Source organism: Dendropsophus ebraccatus, chromosome 4, assembly GCF_027789765.1.
Source record: "Dendropsophus ebraccatus isolate aDenEbr1 chromosome 4, aDenEbr1.pat, whole genome shotgun sequence".
NCBI classification, from domain to species: domain Eukaryota; kingdom Metazoa; phylum Chordata; class Amphibia; order Anura; family Hylidae; genus Dendropsophus; species Dendropsophus ebraccatus.
The window spans coordinates 127,914,172-127,931,416 of NC_091457.1; the positions used below are offsets into that span (position 1 = coordinate 127,914,172).

The 17,245-nt window shown below is 41.8% G+C and overlaps 1 protein-coding gene across 1 annotated transcript; it reads left to right on the plus strand.

Moving 5' to 3' along the window:
• The first annotated feature begins 745 nt into the window (after positions 1–745).
• DNASE1L3 (deoxyribonuclease 1L3) lies at positions 746–17,005 on the plus strand. Its single transcript, XM_069968804.1, has 8 exons — positions 746–895; positions 3,266–3,354; positions 7,619–7,708; positions 7,871–7,983; positions 13,540–13,643; positions 15,629–15,786; positions 16,717–16,813; positions 16,903–17,005. The coding sequence occupies exons 1-8, from the start codon at positions 764–766 to the stop codon at positions 16,990–16,992; spliced, it is 873 nt and encodes a 290-aa protein (XP_069824905.1). The 5' UTR covers positions 746–763; the 3' UTR covers positions 16,993–17,005.
• Positions 17,006–17,245: the final 240 nt, after the last annotated feature.

The following is a 17,245-nucleotide window of genomic DNA, read 5'->3' on the forward strand; positions in this document are numbered from 1 at the left end:
ATCTGTAATGAGATGCTGTGAGCGGGGGAGACTGTATTCATAAGCGCCGCGCGGCTGATTTATTACACCGCGGCGCTTATGAATACAGCCTCCCCTGCTCACAGCATCTAATTACAGATGCTGTCCGGGCGCGGGGGGGCTCCGGTACATGGTACGATCAGTGGCGGATTATACTGTGGGCGGCCGCCCGAACCGCTCATATTATAATCTGCCACTGAATGCCGCCCCCATGAAGACAGCTGGTGGCGCCGCCTGAGGCAGACGACTCAGGTCGCCCCCTGAGCGCCACCTTAAGGGACAATGAAGCATTACATAGTGTCCATTCAAATCTATGGATTGTCTGTGTAAAACAGGACAAGAAAAGTCCTCCAAAGAAAAAGACGCTCTTTGTGATCACATCCCACTCTGCCAATAAATGAGGACCCCCCCTTCCTTTATTAACTCAGTTAATGACAATAAGTTTTTTTTAAACTAAACGACTTATTTACGTTTCTAGGAATATTGTCCACGCTTCTCATACAAGCCTGTGTTCGACATTGCCGATGAATTGTAATGACTTCCTTTAAGTTGACATATTCCAGACCCATCGGGTAATAAACCCCCTCCATATGATATAGGATCTTAGCTCATTGATGGGAGACAGAGGGACCTGCCAAACAAAACATATTACCGATGAAACAAGTGGAGGAACATGAAGTTCCTGTTCACATCACACTTTGGAAGGGACGGGGAGCTGTACACACATCTCACTGATACAGAAGCCATGAAGCTTATTGCTCTGCTGGTCGCTCTCTGTTTCACCAATGCTGCAGCCTTCCGCATCTGTTCCTTTAATATTCAGTCTTTTGGAGAGGCGAAATGTGCCAAGCCAGATGTAATGAATGTCATAGTGAAGGTAAGACCTGGATAGATGCTGTATCCCATACATATACATTACATAGCCTCATCCACATGTATAGAGGGGTGAAATAACCTTCCACCATCTGGGCGGTGATGGGACATCTGACATATAAGCACTTTTCTCCATATGGAAGAAGATGATGCACATATGCAGATCTGCCCACTGTTTCTTGAGCTGCATTAGGCTACACAATTTGTCATGATACCAATTCAATATAGTTTTCTTTTTTACCATACAGTAATAAAAGTATAGCTGTATGTATTTTTATTCTCTTTAACATGGGAGCCAATGGGAGACAGATGTCCAGTACAATACGTCTTGGAATATATCAGGTCTTAAAACAAGTTAAATGCACTGTCTCTTTAAAAAAAAAAAAAAAAAGTAGAGACATGTTAACAGTTTTGATCAGTCTGGGTGTGATATAACTCTAGGATATGTTAAAAGACTTTTTTTTTTTTTTACATTACAAGAATTCTTCAAAGGTGTACTCTGGTGAAAATCTTTTTCTTTCAAATTAACTGATTTTAGAAAGTTATATAAATTGCTGTAATTTACTTCTGATTAAAAATCTCATGTCTTCCAGTACTTATCAGCTGCTGAATGTCCTGCAGGAAATCGTGCTTTCTTTTCAGTTTGACACAGTGCTCACAGTGCTGCCACCTCTGTCTGTATCAGGAACTGTCCAGAGCAGTAGCAAATCCCCCATAGAAATGCTTTCCTTTTCTGGAGAGTTCCCGTCTCAGACAGAGGTGGCAGCAGAGAGCACTGTGACTGGAAAAAAAACACACCATTTCCTGCAAAACATACAGCAGCTGATAAGTACTAGAAGACTGGTGGCATGAAAATAGAAGTAAATTACAAATTTGTATAACTTTTTGAAACCAGTTAATTTGAAATAGAAAGTTTTTCACCGGAGTACCCCTTTAAGGAAGGATCTCAATTACCATAGTTATTTATCTTAGTTTTTTTTATACTGATTATTATACTGGTTATTAGCTGGCCATTCTGTCCTATATTTTCCTCATATTCGCTACCCAGCTAGATCCTGGAGTGATATCTCCATATCTGCAATGTCAGTGGTAGAAGTACACTGCTCATCTCTCCTTGAAAATTTTCATAGACTTTCTATGAATCATATACTCCACTTTACAATGCAATTGGAGGAGAGCTGAAACCAGAAGCACAGCACACAGCCGAGCGTTTCTTAAAGCGAGTGTACCATCTCGTACATTCGCTTTAAGTGTTGTATATGAATAGAACGGCTCCAGCGCAGGGAAGCTAGTGCTGTGGTCCTTTTTTTGAACTGCGCTCAGTTCGTGTGCACGGCCCTGGTCTATTATCGAGGACCGGCCTGGGCTGAAGCACTGGTGGCGGGCCAGCCCATCCTAGTGTGACGAAATGTTCTGCTGTGTGACACGGCTCCATTAGAATCAATGGAGCTGTATCATAGAGGGGCGGGGGTTTCCTCCCATTTGGGGTGGGCTGGCCCGCCTCCAGTGCTTCAGCCCAGGCCGGTGCTCGCTAATAGACCGGCGGCGTGCACAGGAACCAAGCCACCAGCGCCGTTCTGTTCATATGCAGCACTTAAAGCAAATGTACCTGATGGTAAACTCGCTTTTACCCTTTATTTTAGCAATTGTCGAGGTCTCAGCATACCGTCAGGTACCATAAAATATAACTAAAATGCCTTAGCCATTATAAGAATAACACTGATGACTCGAAGTTTCTCTACAGTGCCACCTACTAGAGGTAGCTTTCCTACAAATCAATGTTCAGCCCTTAAAGTGCCTAAACGTGATTGGCTTTTTAAAGGAGAAGTCCCACTTACTTACTTAAACTTACCTTGTGCCGTGTAGTGCCTCTCCCAGGTCCAACTGACAGACGCCGGTGTCCTGCAGCTCTTCCAGCTGTAACTTCACGTCCCTGGCTGAGTGATTGCCAATCAGTGACTGAGGCGGGAAGCTGTATCCATGTTTTCCAGGCAGTCCCCAGGCGGTATCCTCCCTCTGGATGGAGTCAGCAGCCTAAGGGATATGAGCGCAGATTAGTTTTGCTTTGTGCAAAGCAAATCTAATCTGATTCATTCATCTCTATTTACTTGTTTCTCACACCCCACTGCCTATCTACTTTTTTTTATTTAATTTGGGGGGGACTTCTCCTTTAAAGTTCAAACATTGATTAAAGTGAAGCTACCTCCAGTAGGTGGCACTGTAGAGCTACTTTGGATACTTTTTCTCCCATAAAGCATTGCACAATTTGTAAGACTCCATTCACCAGTTTTGGTGGTCTCCCCAAGGAGGGACACTACTCCCCTATGACTCTCTAATGTAATTGGTGCACCATTATGGCATCTCTCTTCATTAGGTTGTATCTCGGTGTGACATCATGCTACTTATGGAGATTAAAGACAGCACGGACAAAGTGATCAACATACTAATGGCAAAATTGAACAGGTAAGGTCCCATTATCTGCTTACGTGAAATCGCTGAGTCCTCCTATTGTAGGTTGTCCACACATTTTCTAAAAAACAGAATCCTGCAGGGGGGGGGGGGATTTATTTCAAGTAACAACCTGCGACCCCCGCCGGAAGTAATTTTCCCCTAAGTTATGACATCACGACTTGGGGGAGAAGGGCTATCCTGGCTGATGGACTGGCCGCTCAGCCAATCAGTAAACGGAATGGCGTCCCGCCCCAGTCACTTACTGGCTTTTAGCAAACACCGGACTCTTTTAAGAAGCAATTCATTTGCTTTCAGATGATGTTCCCTCCATGTCACTTCCAAAAGCACAGGGGCGACTAAAGCTACCCTCCAGTATGAGCAATACACAATAGACAACCCTAAATAGATTCCTGAATTGACTTGTCTAGTTTAGAAAACTCATCTTCAAGTACCCTAGGGAGTTCGGAGTTAATATATGAGAATCTCCTGTTTAGGAGCTTGAGCAGTCAGAAAGAACATCTCTCACTCTGGATGACCTGTCCTGTCCTCCATTACACATACAGCCTATTGATATCAATGGGCAGCATGTAATATTAGATTTGTCCTGTGGGTGGCACTGTAGAGAAATTGAACACTTACTACCATGTTTACTGATTACAGGTGATTGCAGGGGGACAGCTTATTAGCAAAATTCCCTTCTCACTCATTCCAATCACCAATAAAACCTTATAATAGACAATGTTGGGTAGAGTGCTCCTTTAATGTGTACTCAGGGGCATTCATCAATAATTTATAGTGTAGAAGACAACTTGAAACTCACTTTTCCAGTTTGTTATCTCGATCAGGTGATCTCTGTATTTGTGTTATGTCTTTTTCATGCTTGACATGCCTGTATACAGTTTTAACTTGTTTGCTGGACTCTTTTTCAAATCAATTCTGAAGCATAAAAAAAATTCACCGACTATCTCAACCACAGTAGACCTAATAAAACATAACCTTTAATTATAAATCCATAAAAAGGGTACCTACAGTGAAGAACCCATCCATCATATCAAAATAATTCAAAAAGTGTGAAAAATCAGTGCTATTCCGGGGCATCTAGATACAAGTAGCGATTATTGGAAGGCAGGGGGGGAGGGGAGGGGTTAGTGCACGCTACTCTCAGGATATAGATGTCTATCCCTGCCTTTTGGGGAACCCACCTCCTTAATAGGGTGGCCCCAACCACGATGACAGTCCCTCACCTAATAACAGTGCCCGGGAAAAAAAACAACAAAATAGTGACATATATACAGTGTAAGTGTTTGACCACAACATATATACATAAAATTGCAGCAAAGATTATATTCAATAATTAATGGAATCTAAACCAATGATCTTGTCATCTGGTTTATTTCCTTCGTTCCTACGCGTTTCACCCATCCAGATTTCTGGGATGGAATCATCAGGGAAATATTACCACACAGTCGTGTATCGACCAATAGTCTCATTCAAGATCAGATACGTATGCTGCAAACCAACAAATGGATGGGGTTGGATATAAATGTTAAAAATGGAAGCAAGCAATATTCAAATATAATTTTATCTCCCTAGATAGTGTGCAGGGGTAGGCAATACCAAGACCGACTCAATATTCATACAAACTGCCAACAGAGATCAACTAATGCCACCATGGAGTCAGCAAATACATTAGTGCATGATATATTGTAAAGAAAATCAACAAAAATTCAACAGAAAATCAGAAGGATCAACTAATGCCACCTTGGATTCAGCAAATACATTAGTACATGATATATTGTAAAGAAAATCAACAAAACTTCAACAAAAAATCAGGAGGAGTAGTGCGTAGTGCAACGAGAGAGCACCTAGAGGAACAATCTCCCCAATGGGTGGGCATAGGATAATTGCCTGCTCGATAGCCACCACATTCAATGTGTAATACAGATATTGTACATTCACTTAGCTATATCTGGTAGCTGAAGTACGGTGTGAACATGGTGTTCTCCCTCAGCGCGCGCTCCCCTCGGTCCGGTCTCCTTACCATCCTGGTTACCAGGATGGTAACTGGTTAATGGCATCTATCATTAAAAACATCTCGCAAAGTCCCAGAGAAATCCTGCGGCTTAGCAGTAAATATATATTATGTGCTGAAAATCCCTCCTTAAGACATTGGGGAGTGCAGCTGCGGGCCATGTTTTCTGTATATGTATACACATCTTGTGTGGATCGTGTTATATAGGTGTAAGATAAGAACGTATTGCAGCCACGGTTCCCGATAACAACCGATCTTATTTCTCAGAAATACCTACAGTATTTTAAAAAATAATAAGCTGTAAAAGAGAAATCTAGAGCAAAGACAATCTGTGACATCTTGTTTATAAGGCCCCATCAATCATAGCCGGGACTTCAGTCAATCACACCGACATTTACAGCTCTACATATTTATCAGGATTTTTCCTAAAGAGTATATCTGAAGATGAAGTTTTAGATAGGGCAGCATAAACCTACTAACAGAGTGTATTTACCAATTACATAAGCTTCATCTATAATTCTCTTGTCTTTACCTGGAATATGGGAGACCAGTAACTATAGGTCAGACGGTCTGACGGTCTATTGCATTAGAGACACCAAATGAGCCAGCCAAACTCTGTTGACTTAAAGGAGAAGTCCAGCAAAATTTTTTATTAAAGTATTGCACTGTCCCCAAAAAGTTATACAAATCTCCAATATACACTTATTACGGAAAATGCACATGAAGTGCTTCTTTTCCTGCACTTAATACTGCATCAAGGCTTCACTTCCTGGATAAAATGGTGATGTCACGACCGACTCCCAGAGCTGTGCGGGCTGTGGCTGCTGGAGAGGATGATGGCAGGGGGACACTGAGGGATACAGGGCACTGGAGGGACACTGAGCATCCCCCTGCCATCATCCTCTCCAGCAGCCACAGCCTGTACAGCTCTGGGAGTCGGGTCGTGACATCACCATGTTATCCAGGCAGTGAAACCTTGATGCAGTAGTAAGTGCAGGGATAAAAGCACTTTATAAACATTTCCCGTAATAAGTGTATATTGGTAATTTGTGTAGTTTTTGGGGGGCAATACAATACTTTAATAAAAATTTTAGCCGGACTTCTCCTTTAAATAGGGTCCATTGGGTTTAGTCACAGGTAATATAAAAAATGCCGATGTGAACCTAACCTTAAACATATAGCTGAATTCAAAAGAAATATTCATATATCTCTACATGATATGCAGAGTATACACTTAACGACTCCAATGCTGTTCTACCTTTATGACTTTCCTCAGCTATAAGAGAATCAGAGAAACACAAAAGCAGCGAACAAATACAAACAGCATGTGGTATAAATTACAGAATCTGATTAAAATAAACAAGAAAATGTAATAAAATCATTCAGACGAGGATGGAAAATTACATTCTGGCACTCACATTGTAGTATATACCCAACCCAAGTAAATTCTGCTATTATAATTATAAACTACCATCATAATGATTCTACGGGCAGCTTATCTGCAAATCTATATTAAAACCTCATCTAGAGGTTGTGGAGCATCTAAGTGCCCCCCCTCCCATCCTATAATCCCAATTTACTCATCTCTACTGTAGAAAGCTATATAACAAGATCCCTTAAGTTACAAATACATTTATAGCCATACCAGATCTGTTCGTTTTGTTGAATGGTTTTGTAGTGTCCCCCTAGGGGTGTTCTTCTATCCTTGCACATCCAGGTAAAACTAGTTTTGTCAGGTGCCACAGTTATTGGTTAGCTGCTGTGCCCTACTTCAGCCACTAGGTGTCTCACTCCCCCTGTGCACAGCTGCAGTTGAGGAAGGAATGTTTAGCCAACGTTACACACTCACACACCACTTCCTAGTCAGTGGGTTAGTCTAGTTCTAGCGGAGGAAGAGACAACACATGTTCTTATTTTTCTAGTGTGAGAGACTACAGCAGTCATACACTGCTGAACCCAACCTGGGGTAACTGGAGTTAAAGGAATAAAACCTTGCCCATGCTGTGGATTCCCACTTTAGGACAGTCACCCCCTTAAGGAGACAGAAAAAAGACTGATTTGTAGTAGAGCACAGATGCAAGTTAGCCGCTCTCTACTGACTACGCTTAACTATGTAGGAAAGCTTCTACTGGAACTTGTACTACCTATCAGGGCGGTCACCGATACTGAGAGACAGAAGTGGTCAGATACAATTTGTCTATGCATCAATTTTTTTTAAATGATATTACTTGTGCTTACCTACAGCCAACCAGAGATGAAGGATGAATTTAGCTTAATCATTAGCAAGAGACTCGGACGCAAGACGTACAAAGAGCAGTATGCATTTATTTATAGGTAAGTGGGTTAGGGGCATTATGGCTGCCATCTTGTCGATGCTAATTCAGTATTGTGTAACTAGTAGACATGACTACAGTCACAAAGAGTCGCGTCTGAGTAAGCTGTGACAACTAATATTTAAGCGTTGATTCAATATGCAGTGTATTACGACCATTGCAGGAAGCAGCTGGTTACAGTGAAAGACGTATATCAGTATCTTGACCACCAGGATGGAGATGTCGATGCCTTTTCCAGGGAACCTTTCGTTGTTTGGTTTCAAACCTATAAAAGCGGTAAGACAAGATCTATTCACAGTAGTTATCAGTATTATAATGGAAGGACCAACTATAAAATACTGAAAGGTATTCATGGGTCTATGCAGAGGATTATAAAGAAAGCCTAATACCTGGATAATGATAAGTTCTGTATAATCAGGGTGCCCTAAGCTGTTCAATAATAGTAATTTGGGGGGACTGGATACAGGTTCTCTATAATCCTTCATTTTCATGGTTTCTGCTTGCTGTGAATGATTTTTTTTATTTTTATTTTTTCAATTCAAAAAAAGTTTTATTAAATATGTTGCTGAGAACAATGCACAATACAATTGAAATAGAAAGTGCAAACAATAATGTATTGGTTGTTACATGAAAAGTTTATACCCAAAAAGGTCCCTTATAACAGTATGCTCATGGGGGTGGGGGGAAGTAACAAAATGGATGGAATAGCAGAGTTTTATGGTTTGTACCAGGGTCGGACTGGAGTACCTGGGGCCCACCACAGGAAATTATTCTTGGGGCCCACCATATGGAAAAAATGCACCGCACACAATCACCGCAGTTGTGTAATAGAATGTGTTTACGTGGCTGCACAATATAAAACACAATGTGGGAGATTTATTAAACTGGTGTAAGTAGAATTAGCTTAGGGCTCGATTACACAAAGCGATTTTTCCACGATCAATAATTAACGATAAACGATCTCAAACGACCGCTTTGGCTAACGACCTGAAATTGTTCACCCAAATACACGGAACGATGATCGTTACTTATGATCGGTTCTTGCAGTCGTTATGTTGTCGCTATTGTGTACAATGCTACTGCAAATGGCCGAACAATGACTTATTACATGCAAACGATTTGCAAACGATCAACGATTAAAATAGGTCCAAATTCTATCAAACAACCTCTGATTTGTCATTGGTTGTTTAATCGCTGTCTGCTATTACACTAAACGATTATTTTTCAAATCCAAACAATTTTCGTCCCCTGTAATAGGTTGCCCCTAGCAACCAATCAGATTGCACTTTTCATTTCTTACAGATTCTTTGGAGAAAGAAAAGTGGAATCTGATTGGTTGCTAGGGGCAACTGAGCCAATTCTACTTTACACCAGTTTGATAAATCTCCCCCAATGTGTATTAATAAAATAATATACTTTAACTTAATACAGAAATAATACACTTTTTGGCTATGTTCACACTACGTAAAATTACGGCCGTTGTTGCCGATGGCAACAACGGCCGTAGTTTTTGCGGGTTGGAACAATACCTTAGTTTCAATGGGATCCCGGCCGGAGCGTATACAGCTGCATCTGAAGACTTAATTAGCGGGCACGGCGATCAGACCGTGCCCGCTAATAGCCGCTACATGTGGCACCCGGGACCGCAGCGGTTCAGAGCGGGGTCGCTGCGCGGCCCTGCTCTGAACGCCCCCACCCGCACGAGGACGTACAGTTACGCCCTTGTGCTGGAAGAGGTTAAGGAACATATTTATGTTGACAATGGTTTGAATTTTTTACAGGCCTTTAGATAAAAGAAAAGTTATACATGTTACGTATCGTTGTAATCGTAACAACTTGAGGAACATATATAACAAGTCAGTTTTACCCCAGGGCGAACGGCGTAAAAACAAATACCCCCCAAATAAACAAAATGCGTTTATTTTTTTCAATCTCACCACACTTTTTTTTTTTCTGGTTTTGCAGTGCTTTTTATGAAGAAATTCAGCCTGTCATTGCAAAGTACAACTAGTGGCGCAAAAAATAAGGGCTCATGTGGGGTTCTAGGTGAAAAAATGTAAGTGCTATGGCCTTTTATCACAAGGAGGAAAAAAAATGGAAGTGCAAAAATCGAAATTGGCTCTGTCTTTAAGGGGTTAAAGTCACCCAATTTTTTTAACACATGCTTTCCCTCCCTCTTCTATTAAAAAAACAACATTTTCTAGTTAGTAATAGGTCCTCACAGATAGAAAAAACATCTATACCGCAAAAAATGGACCTTAGCAAGTCTTACAAAAGCATCCGTTTTAGAACAGAAGATGACATTGCAAATCTATTAACAATGTTATCATAGTCTAAAACCCTTAAAATATCATGCTCGATGGTTAGCAGAATCGAGGATCTCAGTCGATGTTTTACAATTTTTAGCTTGGAGAACACTCTTACAAATGAAACCTGTGTGCAAGCAAGAGGAAGAAGTGTCTTATAAACAGCAAAAAGTTTTATGTAAGCTGCAGAGTGTAAATTATAGTCATACAAAAGTCCGTAGCAGCAGGTAAGGCAGTTTTCACATGCTGATGCTATGACATCACTGCCTTCCTCTTTGTCATCCTCTGTTTCTTCTGGGGTTTTAACCACAGGTGGGCAAGTTGTTTTTTAGAATTGTCTTTAAAACGAAGCCAGCCTTTTAACTGAGCAATATCGACCTCTGCCATCTCTGCTTTAGTTTTCAATGCTTCTGGTGGAATGTTATTATACTCCATTCAATCAAATTGTCTGGGATCAAAGTAAATAGGCTCATTGATAAGACTTTTGTTTTTTGAGAATTAATTTCTATGCTCATTGCTGCCTGGTCAATGACCACGTAGAAGACATGATTCTGAAAACTTTTCAGTGGGCCAGAAGAATACTCGTCCTTCGCTAACTCTCCTGGCAGGCTCTTTTTTCTCACAATTCTCTATTCTGGAACATTTATAGATTGTTCCTCAAATGTGGCTTCAACAATTTGAATAAAAAAGTTCACTGTTTTAACTAGATTGGGGAAGGTAATGCTAAGGTTAAGCCACTGTTTTTTTGCATTCTTTATCATGCGCCATGCTTACAGTCCATCTAGCCCACGTGTTTGGCAAGAAGTAATGTTTCATATTGAGTCCAGCAAGTAAGCAGATTATTTTGGTAGAAGCAGATAGTGGTAACCGGCTCACCTAGGTAGTGCACGACCAGTGGACCTTTGGATCCAGAGTAAACGATAATGAAGGAACTTGTAGGAGTTGGCACTTGCTGGTAAAAATTTTTCCATTTATTGATAATCTTGATAAAAAGTCATCACAAAAGTCCATAAAAGTCCATGGAAATGCATACAGGACACACTGACGCGTTTCTGGCCTTGTCGGCCCTTAACTTGCCGGTCCAACTGGTCATGGAAGGAACCAAAAATTGTATGTATGGCTTAATTTTTCATGCCCTTGAGTCTGATTAGAAACTAGTTCAGTCCATACATTAAACCTTTTGTGGGTTTCTGAAAAACAAAAACAAAAAAAACAGATTCTCCAATACACCAACAGCCTCCAACAGTCGTCTTCAACACACCAAAGAAAGTCTTCACCTGATAACAACTTTTTGTGCAATCAGTTATCACCAAGTTCAGTATATGTGCACAGCACTAAGTATACACAGAATTACAGGACATGGCCTTTACAAGGGCCTGAACAGCTCCACTCATGTTTGCTGTACCATCAAAAGAACAACCGATAATATCGGTAACACTCAAGGAAAATGTATCCAATAAAAGACTGAGAAAAGCTCTTGCCCAGTTGGGTCACTTGCATCAATAAGGAAAAAGAGTCTTTCATTGACGTTGACATAAAGTAAAATAATGCTGCATTGTTCCTGAACTGAAACATCTCGGGGGAGATTTATCAAAGGGTGTAAAATTTAGACTGGTGCAAACTGCCCACAGCAACCAATTACAGCTCCTCTTTCCTTCCACTGGAAGCTGAGCAGGATTTGGTTGCAGTGGCCAGTTTCCACCAGTCTAAATTTTATACGCTATGATAAATCTCCCACCTTGTGTGCTGTCCATTTTCACGCTAAACTTGACTGCATCTTTTACATCCTGGCTTATTTTCTCTTTCACCATATTTTTCATCAATAAAATTAAACAGTTGATTGATGTTTTACTTAAAATGTCACCAAACCTCCACGTCCTTTGTTCTGCAGCTTTGCCCTTTTTCATTTCTCAGTAATTGCGGTCACCTCCTCTACATGCCTCGTCACTCTTGCTAAGGAGCAATGCTATTTTAAGGAAATTTCCGTGATTGAGATTAGGATTCCGCAAAGAACGAGCAGCTTTACCCATTCCTCTATAAGCAAGGTTTAGTTTGGCTATGCACGGTATTATGTGAATTGCTCTTTTACTACATAACGGTTTTGTTGTATTTTTTCTTGACCAAATTTACTTTGATCCTTCTTTCAATGTCAGTTCTTTTTTCTGCTGACACATAAGCTGTTACAGATGCCTGATGTTGTACTGAGTCTTTATGTTCAATGATGCGGACATACACATGTATTTTATCAACATTTCAGCCACTTAGGAAGTGGCTTTGTCTATTAGCACAAAATGCCAGGAAGGTGCAACAAAACAGCTTTTCAGTTTGCACACAGTAAGACAGCCATTTCCAGGTCCTCTAGTGGCCCAGTCTACCTCTGACAGCAGCACTGTATCACTTTCGGGGGGCCCAGTTGCCAGATGGTCAGTGGGGGGGGGGGGGGGGAGGGGACCACCAGAGGATGCTCTGGTTCTTTGGTGGCTCAGTCTGACGCTGACAGCAGCACTGTATCTCTGTCTGGAGGCCCAGTTGCTGGACGGTCAGTGGGGGTGGGGGGGTGGGGGGTGGAGGTGGGGGTAGAGGTCCTCTAGTGGCCCAGTCTACCTCTGACAGCAGCACTGTATCACTTTCTTGGGGCCCAGCTGCCAGATGGTCAGTGGGGGGGAGGGGCCCACCAGAGGATGCTCTGGTTCTTTGGTGGCCCAGTCCGACGCTGACAGCAGCACTGTATATATGTCTAGAGGCCCAGTTGCCGGACGGTCAGTTGGGTGGGGGGCTCTCTGGAGGATCCTCCAGTGGCCCAATCCGATGCTGGTTCATACCATGGCTACAAAACTTGGACACTTGTAACTGTACTTATCCAAACTTAGCTCACAATATGGCTTATTTTACCATAGAAAAAAAATGAAAAAAAAATTGGTCAGCTCTCCTAGAACACTGTTCACACTAGGCAGGCACACTAGGCACTTATTTTACCATAGCCAGAGATTACCATAATCTCTGGCTCTCTGTCATGGCCACTGCTACAGATGAGCAAATTTACAGTATTAACGAAGTGAAGCGGTTCATTAGCTCGGTAGTTGGCTTTGCTTTGTTAATACTGTAAATTCGCTAATCTCTAGTTACTGCTTATAATGAAAACCACAACAAACAGTCGGTCAAGGACTTGCAGCCGTGTCATAAATACATGTAACAATGCTTGTGTAAACAGTGATTTGCTTTATGCACACTATTATTACTATTATTTTTTTTATACATATCACAGTACAATGCAGGTACAATGAACAGAACACAGAGTAAATGACTGATACAGAGGAGAGAAGCCCTGCCGGCTTACAATCTGTAGATTTGTTCCATAAATTGGACTCTCCAGGCTATGTGATAAGTGATTGTGTTTTCTATGGCTGCACCCTTCAGGCTATGTGATAAGTGATTGTGTTATTCACCTATAGTTATTATATCACATGCACCTTAAATATATCTTGTGTGTCAAATCTATACATTTGTCCTTTATTCTTCTGGATAGATTTTGTGATCATCCCTCAGCATACGACACCCGAGGCTGCAGTCCGTGAAATTGATGAACTCTATGATGTATATCTTGATGTGAAACAGAAATGGAAAACAGAGGTTTGGATGGAACAATATTCTGTATTCAGACAATGTAAGGCTATGTTCACACAACAGGACTGACGTCAAGTAATAAATAACGCCAGCAAATAATTTTCATGAACATTATTTGCAGAGGTTATTATCAAATAACATCCGTTATTATGAAAACAACAGCCGTTATTTCAACCAGAATAATATTGTGTGAGCATAGCCTCATAGGGAATAGGAGGTGTAAAACAATGTGGACGTGCCTATGTGGGGGACTGACCCCAGGACAGTAACTTTCTATGCAATGTCATGGGCACTCTGCTCTGAATGACCCAAAAATCCTCCTCCTACTCAGTAACAGACATAGTCATCTCCAGTATGAACGCTAAAGCCATTATTTAGAGTAGGAAGGAAAAGTTGGAGAGTGATTGATTGGGAGAATCCAGGATACTGCACAGGAAGAGCCCGCCCACACGACACTTACTATTGATGTAATAGGAGATTAAACAGATATGTTTAACATATGGATTAACCTCTCATCTATCTAATACTATTAGAGTATTTGGAGGTCAACCTCCTGGCAGGCCCCCTTTAAATGTATATGCAGCATTGGTTTACAGTAGGGATGGTCCGAACCTGCCGAGGTTCGGGTTCGTATGAACCCAAACGCTCGGCAGCAGATTCCCGCTGTCTGCCTGCTCCGTGGAGCAGGCGGATACAGCGGGAGTAACGCCTGGAAAACTGGGATACAGCCTATGGCTATGGCTGTATCCCAGTTTTCCAGGCGGTCCTCCCCAGACAGCGGGAATCATTACCGAGGGTTTGGGTTCATACGAACCCGAACTCAGTTCAGACCATCCCTAGTTTACAGTGTGTATGTTCCAATTTATGGATGAGTTTTGGTTGTACCATTTACACACATGTGAATAATAAAGAGAAGCTTATTGTCTCGGTGGCTTTTACTTTGTCTCTTATATCAAATTTAGGGAAGTGAACAAAAAGAATGGCAAATTTTGGTCTATAGCAAATATGAATAGCAACTGGATAAGAGAAGGAGAACTCTTCAAGTTTATGTCTATGTTCACACAGCGTAAAAGTACGGTCATTGTTGCAATCGGAAACAACGGCCGTACTTTGTACGAGTGGAACACTACATGTTCTTTTATGGGATCCTGGCCAGAGTTTATACACATAGGGGGGCATTTATTAAGTCCGGCGTTTTTTACGCCGGACTTATAAATGCCCCCGCAGCTCCGGCACTACGGGGATTTATGTAGAGGCAGACTGCCTCTACATAAATCCCGTGCGCGCCGATGCGCACCGCCGAAAACCTATGCCAGCTGAGGACTGAAGTAGGTTTTCGGCGTACATTTTGGCGGAACGGATGGCAAATCGCGCGGACTCTGAGTCCGCGCCCTCCGTTCCTCCCACTACACGCCCCCTTTCCGCCCCCCTGGCGTACTCGGCGGAAAGTGCCGATTTGCGAATATTTTATTCGCAGATCGGCCATTTGCGTATAAAAAAATACGCAAATTGGCACTTTCCGCCGAAAATCATCCGTTCGCCGGATGATACATGTGGCCCATAGTATACGCTCTGGCCGGGATCCCAAGCGGGGCCGCAAAGAACTGACATGTCAGTTTTCTGCGGCTGCTATTCATTGAATAGCAGCCGCAGAAAGTCCTGTCAGTTCACACAATGAAGTGAGCAGCTCCGGCCGCATGCTTCACTGTGTGCTATGAGGAGTTCTGATACGGGCGCGAGCTAATGCACCCGCTTCAGAACTTTGCAGAGACTCGGCCGGGTCACTGAACGGGCCTTCTCATACGCCATGTGAACATGGCCTATGTCTGAATACAGCAGTAAATGATAGGACTGGTTCCCTGTGTCTTCCAGAGATTTATACTCTACCCAGTAATTTGAGAAAAATTGTGGACAAATTGCTGTTGTCTAATATTTATGGTTTCTTGTCTATTAATATACGTTTTTTTATCCTGGTGTCTGTCCCCTTATAGAACTTTATCTTTATGGGGGACTTTAACGCTGCCTGTAGTTATGTTCCCAAGAAGTATTGGAAGAACATTCGCCTGAGGACCAACCAGGAATTTATATGGCTGATCGAGGACAATGTTGATACAACAGTAAAAAGTACCACCAAATGTGCCTACGACAGGTAACACCTATAGATAAGAGGAGGCAGCTATAGGTTGTGTTCACACACTGACTTTGGTTACCCACAGATAAGTAAATGTAGTGAGAACTTAATTTTGACAATGGTTGAGAACACAACCCTCACCTTCCCCAGTCAGGGACAAAATCCAGGGCAAATCGGTTGGGAACAAGGATTTTTTTTTTGTCGCTCAAACTTTGTAGATGCAGTACCAAAAAAAGTTGTTTGCCTGTCTTTTGAACTATAAAACAAATAATACCTGTTTTTTGGTACAAGCTGAAAAAACAATGGGGGAAATTTATCAAACTGGTGTAAAGTAGAATTGCCCCTAGCAACCAATCAGATTCCATCTTTCATTTTTGAAAGAATCTGTGAGGAATGAAAAGTGGAATCTGATTGGTTGCTAGGGGCAATTCTACTTTACACCAGTTTGATAAATCTCCCCCAATGTACGAACCTAGCATTACACTCGACTAAATCTATGCCTTTAAGGTGTACAATTGTTTAATCCATACCTCGAACAGACATGCGTGAGGGACTCCATAGCGACCATCACAACCAACTATATTTAGAAAGAAGCATTAGGCACAACTGGTCCCCACCACCTTGTTATCTCTTATTAGAGAGATGGGTGGCATAGTCCTCTAGGCGTTTCCTCCTCCCTAGTTTATCTGTGATTGTAATGGCTGAGACATGTACACATAGCACATGTCTCAGCCATAGTAACAGTGATGGGCTAATGCCAGCCTTTTACTGTAGTGACGTTGAATCCTTTGGTGGGACCAGTGTCCCCTTATACAGTGGGGGCCCAACGTTCCAGCTCATATTGGAGCCAATCACTTGGCACTAGGCAGTTGTTTCCAGTATGTTCAGTTTTCCTAACATTGACCACAACACATCTCTTTTTGTCAAATTTTTGTCTGGCCATTGCAGGATCGTAGTTCATGGTAAGAGGCTATTGAAGTCTGTGATGCCAGGCTCCGCGACTGTGTTTGACTTCATGAAGGAGTACGGACTGACAGAAGCTCAGGTTGGTTGTTCCCTATCATTCAGACATGGTCGACCAATGATTTTATGCCACTAGCCCATGTACTTACATAATAAATGCATCATTTTTAGGCCTTGGAGATCAGTGACCATTACCCTGTGGAATTCCAACTGATTCAAATGCGTAAAATGAAAATGAAACCTTCCTCTTTTTCAAGATGAGAAGGAACGATGGTCTACATTTTGTTTTTCTTATTTTTTATTTTTTTTATTTCCTTAACTGGAAAACCTTATTCTGAAAAAATAAAGTGAGTCAAAAATTACAAACATATATAATCATACCATAAGGGTTTGGGGTTATAATTCAGTAGTACAATGGTGTCAATGGGATTGTTCCCAGTGGATACAAAACTTATTGGAAACATGATGGCTTGGATGCCAGCATTATATGCTGGATGGTCAGGAGGGCAAAATG

Coding starts and splice junctions, on each gene's coding strand:
- DNASE1L3 (XM_069968804.1), top strand. CDS start 764: ATGAAGCTTATTGCTCTGCTGGTCGCTCTCTGTTTCACCAATGCTGCA. Junction 896..3,265: donor TAATGAATGTCATAGTGAAG/GTAAGACCTGGA, acceptor TCTCTTCATTAG/GTTGTATCTCGGTGTGACAT. Junction 7,984..13,539: donor GTTTCAAACCTATAAAAGCG/GTAAGACAAGAT, acceptor TCTTCTGGATAG/ATTTTGTGATCATCCCTCAG.